We start from the raw sequence: 11641 nt of genomic DNA, 5'->3' as shown, positions 1-11641 counted from the left end.
TTCACTGGCCCTATGCTTTAAGATTTTCTTAAAAACATCAGTTGTCAGTATAAATTAAATATAGTTTAAATCAACATAATTCTATTTATCCTAGCAAGGAAGTGTTTTTTTTAAAGTGACTCATTGTCTAATTTTTTCACAGAAATAATCTTTGCATACTTTTATACCACATACACGAGGTGACTGGGATTCAGTCTCTATCAGAAAAATTCATTTTATGGTATCCTTCCTATGGCATTCCTTTGTCCTCTGTAACAGAAAATTACCAGCAGAAGCATTTCTCCTTCACCCAGTTCTGGTTCTCTTATCACAGTTCTATCCCTCTACCCTCCCTTCCTGCCCTGCTTGGGAATTTGAGAGGACAGGGAAAGATTACTAAAAGTTTGCCCTCTGTCCAACACCACTGCATCCAATAGTATATGTGCCTAATCTTTTCACACAATTAACAGGTCCTTCCCCATTTCCTCTTTCATACTGTTTTTGTGTGGACAATGGATTAATGCCAAAAGTGATTTTCCCCTTCAGACACTTCCAGACCACAGAGACTTTAATCCAACTCACAGTAGGACTGAAAGTTTCAGCTTCTGTTCTAGTGCCCTTTCTACAATGCTGGGCCAGGGGTGCAACGGAAATAGAATGATAAACATTAACTTTTTCCCTACCTGTTTTATACTTTCTCTATTACCCTTCCCATACCAATCACTTGCTTACTTCTCAGCCCTGCTTCCTATATCTTCCCCTCCTACAGCCACTATTTTTGAAGTTGTATTAGAAACTGTTGATATACATTAGTCCATTCCATCCTAACAACCCTTACGGAGACAGTAGTAATACTACTTACATTTGACTATTTACTACGTATCAAGCATTATTTTAAGCATTTAACACGTATTAACTCATCTAATCTGTGAGGCTATTATTATTCCTATTTTAAAGATAAGGAAGCTGATGTTCCATGCCTTGAATTACACTGCAAATAACTGGCAGAGGCAGGATTTGAATCCATGCCTAACTCTAAAGCAGCCTTTAATTATGAGTTAATGAACAACTATTTAATCATTATTATTATTTTTTAATCATTATTTTCAGCCCCTAATCCGGTGAACATTTTGCCATCTCATCTCTCATATCCTTATCCTTTACGCGTCCCTACGTTCTCTTCCTCCCTTCCTCATCCCCCACGTCCCTCTGCCCCCTCATCCTGTTTGCCCACCTTCCTTTATTACCCTGTCCTCCCACTTTCCCTGACTTCCACATTCCTGTCACAATCATCCCCGTCCTTAAGGTCCTTGTCTCTTTCTTCTCTTGAGACCCTCGTTCGTAATATTCCCTGTTTCCTCTCTCTTATTTTTAAAACGTCCCCTTCTGCAGCAGACTCCTGGTCCCTCCTGCCTCATGGAATCCCCTCCCCTCCGGTGCCGCCCCCTCTTTCCCATCGACCAGCGGAGGCACGGCGGTCACAGCGGGCGCGGCGCGTGGGGGCGCGGGGGTCACAGCGTGCGTGGCGCGTGGGGGGCGGGCGTCTGAGGGCGCCGCGGGGTCCTCCGGCTCCCCGGCAGCCCCCGCGCGCGGTGCAAGCTGGGGGAACATGGCCGCTTCCGGTCTCCCTCCTGGGCCGGCGCGGGCCTGACCGCGGCCCCTGCCTGTCGCACTCCGCCCTGCGTTTCTCCAGCCCGGCAGCCGCGGAGGTCGCTGCAGGCTTTCTCTCCCGCTGCCTCCGCCGCGCCATGGAGAAGAGCTCGAGTTGCGAGAGTCTTGGCTCCCAGCCGGCAGTAGCACGGCCACCCAGCGTGGATTCCCTGTCCAGGTAACCGGGACGCCCAGGGCCTCGCCCAGCGTCCGAGGGGGATGACGAGGGGCCGGGGCCACGCTGGATGGTGCCCCAGCTCGCCGCCTCTGGTTCCAGAAGACTGCGCCGGAATTCCTTCCCTAGGACTGGGAACGTCTTCTTTCTCCCTCTCTGGGGGTTAGAGGCTGGGAAAGAGGAGGTTAAAACTCACTGCTTCTTTTTCGGCTCCTCTACCTTTTGTATTCCGGGGTCGTTTTATCCGCGGTTGGGGAAGCCCCGGTTCATTACATTCTCTAATCTTTCATTACTTCTTAATTCATTTTTTGGATAGCCCTCCCCCCATTTCCTCCCTGCCTTTCTCTCTTGACCACTCTTTCCAAAATCATCCTCCAGTGTTTTTTCCATCCGTCTTTAAGTCTTTGCTTTTCGGTTTCTTGCCGACTCTTTCCTCTCTTTCTCTTCGCTTCACTTATCTCTTTTACTATTTTCCTTACATTCTGATCTCCACCCCCACCCCCGCCCCCGCCTCCCCCCGCAACTTTGCTTTAAAATGTAAGTAAAAATACCCGCCACTGTGCTTTTCTGGTCTGAATCTTTCAGTTGAAAGTCATTATCCCCGAGTAACTAATGAGTGGTAGTTTTCTTCCTTCTTGGGCTACCGGTTCTCCAGGTTATTTCTCTTGTACCAGATGGGATTTTGAGGAGGACTTTACTATGCAGCTTTGCAGAGAGCTGTTGTGAATGTTAACTACACGTGTTTCAGACGCAGTTTTTTCCTTTGGTTTTAAAATAGTGATTTAAAATTTTATTAAGAAATAATTGGAAGACCTGTATTTGTTATATGGCCACAATGAAATCAGGTTCTTTTCCATTGAAAAATAGTCTAGTTGTTACTAGAGAGTTATTAGATACTAAACCGCTGTGAAAACACACTATTTTCATTTTTTCCTGTGAATAAATTGAAGTTGCTCTGTCTCTTTTAATTCATTTTGGATTCTGCTAGATATGGGTGATACTGCCATTTTTTTTTCCTGTTGCTGTTTGGGACCTCATTGGGAAATCATTAGCTGATCCCACCGTTCTAAATTAGATTCTCTTAAATGCGTTCATAGCAACCTGCCCACGCTTTTTTCAGAGTCCTTAACAAGCACAGTGTAATTTTTGGTTTAATTGTCTCCTCTACTAGGCTATAAGCTACTTGCGGACAAGGATCGTATTCATCTTCATATCACCAGCATTAAACAGAGACCCTGCCTGTCAGAGGTGCTTAATAAATGTTTTTGTTTTGAATTTGTATATTGAGTTATCCAGGAGAGACGAACTTTTCTTTATGTTTGATTATGTACAGTGTACATTTGTTTCAAGTAATTTTTAGGTTTATGTTTATTACTTGGAAATTTAGAAAGCTGGGGATTTACACTCAGCTGTAAAATCATTCAGAAAACAGGTTGGAAAATTACAATTTTATGGGAGAATTATGAATGACAACTATGGCCCAGGATAGAATGTAAAGAACACAAATGAGGCAACTAGTAATCTCATCCAAGGGAGAGGATTTGGAACCACAGGAGGCAGCATAGTGTTGTTAGAAAGAAAGTACTGGAAATAAGGAGGCTCAGGCTCTTTTAAAGTCCTAGGCTCAGCTAATGATTTGGCCTGTATCATTTAACCTTTCCAGTCTGCAGTTTTTTCATCTTTTGAAATAAGGGGGTTGATCTAGAAAACCTGTAAGGTCCTGTGGAGCTCTAAAATTCTTTATCTTAATGATAATACTTGATGATAATAACCTTTGTTATGAATTTTTGCAATTACACTAAATAAATGTCTGTTAGTATTACAAACTAATGTACATACCTGTGCCACTTAAGCACAATTATTTTCTAAAAAAAAAAAAAAAGCCCAGCAACTTTAAAGTTTATATATATATATATATTTAACTTCTTAATGAAACATTATGTTACATATAAATTTGAGAAGATTAAGAACTCCTTGAATTTTGACTAGAGTATTAGCTTCATCCTCTCCAGACAAAAATATAAGTATGACTCTACTTTCACAGGAAAATGCCAGCTTTCATTCCTCTTCTCTAGAAGGTGGAAAAATAACATTTATTGATTGTCTACTGTATACAGTCCACCCTGCTAAATTCTTTCATATCTTTTATCTCATGAATCATTACACCTGTTTGTGGCATTCTCTTTAATCAACATTATAGAAAAGCTGCATTGTAGACAGTTGTTAGAAAGCGTAATTTTAAACTTAATTTAGGGTAACAGTCACAGATGGTTCTAGTACACGGGGGACGGGGGTGGACAACTGTGGTTATAAAAGCAATGTTAAGTGGCTACCCAGATTAAGTTTATTACTTTTGTTAGCCTATAATAAAGCAAAATATTGGTGTTTGAACTGTATTATCTCAGCCTTTTGCAGAAATCTCACCCTTAAATTGTAGTTATGCTTTTGTTTTATACAATTAGGAAATTTTCATTTTCAAATTTTCAATTAGGAAATTGCCTTGTGAAATTGTTTTGATATCTCCTGTAGAATAATAGTTAATACTGTTCAGTGTGTTACAGATTGTCTTTTACACATTCGATTAACAAATTTCTGCTGAGTTTAGTTCAAAGGAAAATTGTTTATGCAAAAAATTATGTATATTTCCTATTTGTTTGAAAATGGAAACTATTAATGCATCTTCAATTTGGCAAAAGACTTCAGTCGGATTTATAACTGAAGTTGGTAATATGCTCATCTTTAATTTTTTCAAGTACTTCTATTAGATGAATTCAGTTTAAATATTATGTTTAAATGTGTTAATTTGTAAAATGTTTTACACTCCTCTGGGAAGTAGGAAGAATATAAATCTGAAAAATAGTACTGTAACCTATGTGGTTGCCCATTGTTTTTTGGAAAATGACACACTCCATTTAAGTTGGGTGACTGGCTCTTGTGGGATCTGTAGTTCATACTAAGCATATATTGAGTCTTGATATCTATATATCTACTGTCTGTATGTATCTATAAATCTGTAGTCAGCTCAGAATTGCTATTGCTCTAGCTTTGCCTTCTAGGTCATCTTAGGCCTGATATCTTTGATCACAGAAGAACAGTTTCATTCTTAATATGATGTTCACATAGCAGTTTCCTAATCAGCTGTATATGATTAGGAATTATGTCATCTTGCATCCTTACAAAAAGTAATTTTCTTTGGTGAGTCCTGCTTGGTATTGTCTACTTCAGTGAGCTGTTCAGCAGCTCTTGTATATCCTGCTATTGTCCATTCATCACACGTGTCTTGCCCCGCAGAGAGAGAGTTGCGAAAAAATTCACTTCAACACACTGTTTATCTGGCTGTATTCCATAATTTTCTTCTTGTTGGTTTTGCTCTGATTCTTGTGTAGGATATTGATAAAACAATACTGTAGGCTGGATATGGTAGCTAGGGTAGGCCTGAACCTTAGAATTGTAGAAGTTATACGGCACAGTTTGACACTGTATTGGTACTATTCTGCCTTCTTAGTCTGGTTTTCCGTTTTGTACACTGTTATAAAATGTACTGCTTAAGTGAGTTTCTTTGATTACTTTTTACAGTGCATAATCACATGCTAATATATCTAGTGCTGAATATGTGCCCAGTGAATGACTGAATAAAGAAATGTTGACTGAATGTTCACCACTTGTCTTATTTGCTGTTTCTATTCAAAGAGTTAAAAAGGGTTTTCTTATGTGGAATTTGGCCTGTAAAGTCACAACTTCAGGTTCAAGCTGGGAAGTTACCCTTGCATGAAGCCTCCTGACACCCTGAGCTATTTTATTGGCTGCATTATCTTTTCTGTGCCCACTCCTGTATGTCTTCACAACATTGTTTCCTTAGCCTACCGGATTTTCCATCTGTCTTGATTACTTTGGTCTCTTTCTCTCTAATTTATTTTGTCAGTCATTTTATTTAATGTATATTTCTTTCATCCTATATATATATCCTCATTTTCTAATTACTCTGGGCACCACTTGTTTGTCTCAGATGATTTTGGGTTATCAGTTGATTTCTAGTCTGTATATTCATTAGTATTTATGAGCATTCTGTATTTACGTTTAGCTTAGATTAAAAAAAAATCAGAGGGGAGGTGCACATAATGTATTAAAAAAAGTAGCTCCAACTAATTAGATTTTTGAATTGCATGTCTTCCTTAAAATTATCATCATTCGAAAACAGTAGATCCTGGATTTCTGTTTCCATGAGTTTTGATGGTACTTATAGCCTGAAGAGGTAGGAGAGTTTTTAAGATTTCTAAAATACATTTTGTCATAAGGTCTCATTTCTAGTTTCAGCCCCAAGGTTACTTAGAGGTGATGTAAGTAGGAAATATCCTTTTAGGTTGTTTTTTCAGTAGTGGTGATGGATTTGTATCCAATCACACATTCTTACCAATACTCCTTTTGACTCTTGGCATGTCTTCTGAGGCAGCTGGCCTGATTGGTGGTAGAAACTATAGCTACAGAACAAAGTGAAGCTGATAGGTTGAATCTCCAACCTTGGCCTTATTATTAACACCTTGCATCAGACATGGAACATTTTGGTAGCCTAAAAATTACTTATTTTGGGTTTCATTATAACAGGACCCTAAAAGAACCTTAAAGTTCTGTTAGATAAGATCCAGTATTCTTGTGAACTAATCAGTAATTGTATATATTTTTCTGGAAGAACATTTAACTTACTTACCAATCAAAAGTGTACAAGTTAATACTAAAGCTGAGACTGGGTCCTGTGTATGTTTTATTCTTTCTTCCTTATGCTATCATCAATAGTCTTCTATTAATATAAGTCAGTAGTTCCAGGACAGTACCATCAGCATCCCTTGGGAATTTGTTAAAATACAGATTTCCTGGGCCTACCTCAGATCAAACTGAATCAAAAACTTTGAGGGTGGAGACCACAGTTTGTATTTTAGCAAGACCTCCAGGTGAGCCTGATGCATGCTGAAGTTTGAGAACCATTGTCTTGGGTCTTTTCCTGATTGTTGCCTAGTAACTCCATCAATATTAGTTGAAATGGACTAGGTTAAGGTCTGTGTTAGAACTACTATAAGCCTATTACTTGAGAGCACTTTTGTAAAAATATCGACTGAAGTAGTGAGAGGTAAAAGTCATCTCTTGTGGATTTATTATCTCTCGCTTTTTGGAAATTTCCTGAGCTCTTTTCTTTCATAGCCACAAGAAAGAACACCAAATCAAGAATATATGTTTTAGGCTTTTCTTAAAAATAGATCCTTGGTGAGATGCATTAGTGGTAACATACATATTAAAAAAGTGTTATAAAGAATTCCAGGAGACCATCACCTGAACCAATAAAGGATTATGCCCAAGGGAAGGAAATAACCCAGATACAGATGTTCAGTAAGCAGTGAGTTTATTTTGGAAAGCTGCCAGTTAATGCTATTGTATTCAGATTCATGAGGGACAAAGGTTGCATGTGATTCAGGACTTGACCATTCTCTAGATTAGTATAGAATATTTTCTCTTTTTAAAGGAAGTTAGTTTTGAATAGGTAAAGCACTTGCCGTCACTTGGCCTACTCTATAATTTAGTTAAATCAGTGGATAAGATTAAAACTATTGAGAGGTGATATGGATAGGGAGTGATTTTATAAGCCTGCATTCCACAGGAAGTCAGGTTAAAAACGGAACTATATAAAATGAAAAGATTGATACAAGGTTCTTAAAATTAAAGGGACTAGAGAAGATGCCCTCTTAATGAAAATAATAACCTCAGTTCCCTTTCCTGTAGCTTTATTACACAGAACTGACTGTGCTTATCCCTCTTAATGTGTTTCTCTATATGTACCAATGTTGTCATCACTATAGACCACTAATGAGCAAGCTTCATAATTCTTCCCCTGGCCAAGTACATAGTACCCATGCAGTAATTGCTGATGAACTTTTCTTCTTTCAAAGACTCTTTACTGGGTGTGATTAACTCTTGGCCTCTTTAAGTACTTTTTAGTTTATATTAAATAAGGGCAAATGCTATGTTTTCAATATAATAAAAATTAACTTTTAAAATGTTTCAACCTATACACTTCAAAAAACCTAAATACACTTACTTGGAAAACTCTTCTTCTTTATTATTTTTTTAAAGTTAGGATTTAGGCTTAGAGTATAACAGAAAACCCAAACTAACAGTGGCTTAAAACAGATAATTTTGTGTTTTTTTCCCTCCACGGTAAAAGCCTGGAGATAGTTAATACAGATCTGATATAGTGGGTATAAAGTAGCAAGGACACAGACTCTTTCTAACTTAGTGTATGTTACATTCCAGTGTTACCTCAAAAACTGAACTTGCTATTGCAGTGCTTTACCCATTGGATCTTCATTAGTCGAAAGGAAGGAGGAAAGGAAGAAGAAAGGCGTGTTCCTCTATGTAAAGGATACTTTTTTTGAAGTCACATACTGCCTTTAAGCTTACATCCGGTTGGCCAGATCATGGTCCCATTGCCATACCTAGCCACAACGGAGGCTAGGATACGTAGTCTCTTCTGGGAGGCTTTATTCTGAGCTGGAAATTGGAGGTCTATCTTTAAGGAATAGGAGAGAATGGGTATTGGAGATAGTCAGCAACTTCTCCCACGTATACACATAAATCATCTTAAAGCAAGGAAAATATTTTTCAGTTCAAGTGTACAACACTTAACTTATGCCAAAGGCATTCTTAGATTTGCCTGCAATGACCATAATAGAAAATGCTTGGAAAGAGAGAGATGATATATTGTAGCCGACCGAAAAAGAGAACTGTATCTTGGAATGCTCTAAACTTTTGAGTTTTTAAGCTTTTTACTTTTTTTTTGTTTGTATTATCTTGGGCCAGATTTTTATAATCTTAATCTAGGACTATAAAATAAAGGGGATAGACTTATTAATTGCCAGGTCATTAAGTGAAAGGCAAATAGAAATCAAATGAGGAATGATCAGCTATGTTATTTCATTTGAAGAGCTCAAAGAGTTGCCTGGTAAAGTAGTGGTGGTATGAGGATGATGGCCTGTACTGATTATTCCTCTGCAGTTTGGCGTTCATTTCCAAGCCATGTGTCCATGTGTTTTATCTCCCCCTAGAATATTGCATCAGGTCATACTTAGGTATTTTCTCTCATTTCAGTTCAAAAGCTTTGGTCTTCATAAGAGAAATAAAGCAGGCCATTTTGGGCCATGTTAATTTATGAATGCTTTTGCCAGTATCTTGTGTTTATTTTTACATCATCGACCTAAAGGTTTGATTGAAAATTCAGAGAAATCAGTGTTTTATACATTTTTGTGTCATCTAACTTAAATATTAATATTTTAAGCATGTAATGTCAAACAGAAGGAGTTTAATCATTTGGAGATAAGTAGAGGAGGGTAGAGGAGTCTCTTCTGGGTTGATACAGCGTTATTCATTGTGCTCATAGGGTTTAATAGGCATGAGTTACAAATATATCCATCTCCTTTCTTAACAGAATTGCTATTACTGAAAACAGCAAGCGAATAGTTGTTCAACTAGGACTTTGTTAGGAGGTTGTGTATCAGCAAAAGGTGTAATAACTTTGGCTGATGATGGGCTAGTGATGATGAGCCTTAATTTTCTTGAGCCAGGAAATGCAGCAAAGGTCAAAAATAAAATTTTAATATGATATGAATGTCCTCTGTTACTAGTATTGGATAATACTCCTCCATTATAACCAAAGGCAGTACCTAAAAATATGAACATCTGAGATAAGCTTTGCTTTTCAAGTGGTAGAAAGTTGTTGTAGTAAACAATTAATAGTATTAATATCAACAGTCCCAATAATAATAATATAAATAATAGCACTTAACATTTATTGAGTGCTTACTATATGCTAGGCATAGTGGTAAATCCCTTATATGCATTTTCTTATATAATCCTCATAACTGTATAAAATAAACAGTATTATTGTTTCCATTTTACAGATGAGAAAACTGAAGATTAGGGAGAGCAGTTTGACATTTGAACCCAAGTCATGTTTAACTTCAGCATCTTCTGTGCTGTAATGAACTCATCATACCTGACGATCTGGTGCCCCAGCTCCAGGGCAAAACTAGGTAGTTAAGGGCAGTCCCAGGGCAGGTCAGTTGGGTTGTCTTGATGAGGAAATGAGTTTCCTTGACCAGCTGTACTGCTGAGCAGGAGAAGGATAAGGTACACAATACATTAGTGAATTCAGAATGTCCATCTTTGGAGAGAATTTTCTCTAGCTTTGAATGTTTTTTTCTTCTGACAGAAAATAGGATATTTTTTCTTTGCCTGATGATTAAGAGGATAGTATCATTTTCATTCAGAAGAATAGTTTTACATTTTGAACATCAGATAAATAATAAAGCAAGTAAACATGATGCCAAAGCCTCTTCCCAACCCTCCCTCCCCTGTAGGCTTTACAGAATACTTTAGAATACTTTACTGTAGGGTTCCTTAAATATCTGAATTCCCCTAAGTTCCTTTGTGTTTATTTACAGTTAATGTGTTAAGAGCCGTTGACATTTGAAGATCATCAGAAGTGAAGATAAAACATCTCAAAAATTATAATGTAAGTGAATGGGAAAATGGAAATAAAAAATGGACAGAAGGGAATATTGCCAACAATATTTCTGCAATTCATATATTACCCCAAATGCAATTTATGCATATGACTAACCAGTAACTTCAAACTTTAGTCCCAGTTCCAAGTCCTAGTTCTTAAAATTCTATTCTCTTCTACCTAGGGAAAACAGTCACTAAGTTTTAGTCATCAGTAATTTTCCATTAGGATTCTTTTGGCTTCCATGTACTGTTTTTTGCTTTTTTCTCCTTAGTACTTTGCACTTTGACAAGGGCTGATGTTGTATTTAAAATTGTATGTGTGTAGAGACTGAGGTCTTCGCTTTCTAGCTGCTGATGTATGTTTTGCACAGTTTTAATTTTACTGTCGTTCTGTATGTTTCTTAGGTAGAACTATGACCAGTAAGCTAGCTAGCCTCCTGCCTGCCTTCCCTTCTGTCTTTACCAGCTCCCTTCCTTCCTTTCTTACTCTCTGTAAGTATTTGTTTAACATAGATTATGTCCTGAACATTGAGCTAGATCCAGAATTCCTAAGACCTTGTTTCTGAAATAAGTTATGTCATCTTGCTATGTCATCTTTTTATACAGTTGGTGTATGAGAGATCATGTAGTTAATTTCTCAAGTGTGGCTGAGGCCCGCCTGCACATTTCAGTCCCTTGTGGTGCTTGGTGAGCACTTAGCTTCCTGGGTTCCAGGCCAGACATTCTGAATCGCTGGGAGTGGGCCCAGGAGTCTCTACTTATAAAGTGAGAACCCCGCCGATCTAGTTACTGTTTGGATTCTAGTACAGCTCTGTAAGTTTGCAGTTGAGGGAACAGACCTAGAGAAGTTTAATAACTTTACCCAAAGGCACCATAAGTGTTAGAAGGCCAGGAATGGTTGGTGGTGTTTTCTCCAAAGTCACGGAGATATTTAGTGCCAGAAGTGATCTGCCGACTCCTAGACTTCAAGTCACGTTGTGGGTTTTATTAGGCCAGACAGCGTATATATATATAAAATCATAGGCAGTTCGTCACTGTTCCTGAAAAAAGTAACTAAAAAAATAACTGAAGAACATCAACTGTTTGTTTCTTCATCTTTAGTCAGTTATATGACTGGTTCTAACTTTGAAATCACTGGGGTTGGGGGGGAACCCCTGGTAGTCCAGGAAGAGGAAAAAAACCTTTTATTCCCCCCATGGCACTATCCCTACTTGGTCTTTAAATTTTATGCTTCTGAAAAGGAAGGATCTGATTTCATTCTTGAATGATGGTAGCTAGCATAGTGCT

The 11641-nt window shown here is 38.1% G+C and overlaps 1 protein-coding gene across 9 annotated transcripts in view; it reads left to right on the top strand.

The window, feature by feature from the left end:
- Positions 1–1430: 1430 nt before the first annotated feature.
- Positions 1431–11641, top strand: part of MTMR2 (myotubularin related protein 2) — a 108809-nt gene continuing 98598 nt past the window's right edge. For 4 of the 9 annotated variants that reach the window (XM_057552545.1, XM_057552542.1, XM_057552544.1 and 1 more), the window contains exons 1-2: positions 1432–1807; positions 10291–10361. Coding sequence is in view for 2 of the 9 variants with exons in the window: in XM_057552541.1 (XP_057408524.1) it covers positions 1728–1807 (80 nt within the window). In the remaining 7 variants the exon portion in view is untranslated. Of the gene's footprint in view, positions 1808–2975; positions 3053–10290; positions 10362–11641 lie in introns of all 9 variants that reach the window. The other 5 variants (XM_057552543.1, XM_057552539.1, XM_057552541.1 and 2 more) reach the window with 3 other exon arrangements.

Source organism: Balaenoptera acutorostrata, chromosome 9 (assembly GCF_949987535.1).
Source record: "Balaenoptera acutorostrata chromosome 9, mBalAcu1.1, whole genome shotgun sequence".
Classification (NCBI taxonomy): domain Eukaryota; kingdom Metazoa; phylum Chordata; class Mammalia; order Artiodactyla; family Balaenopteridae; genus Balaenoptera; species Balaenoptera acutorostrata.
This window is presented reverse-complemented; position numbering and strand designations above follow the sequence as displayed.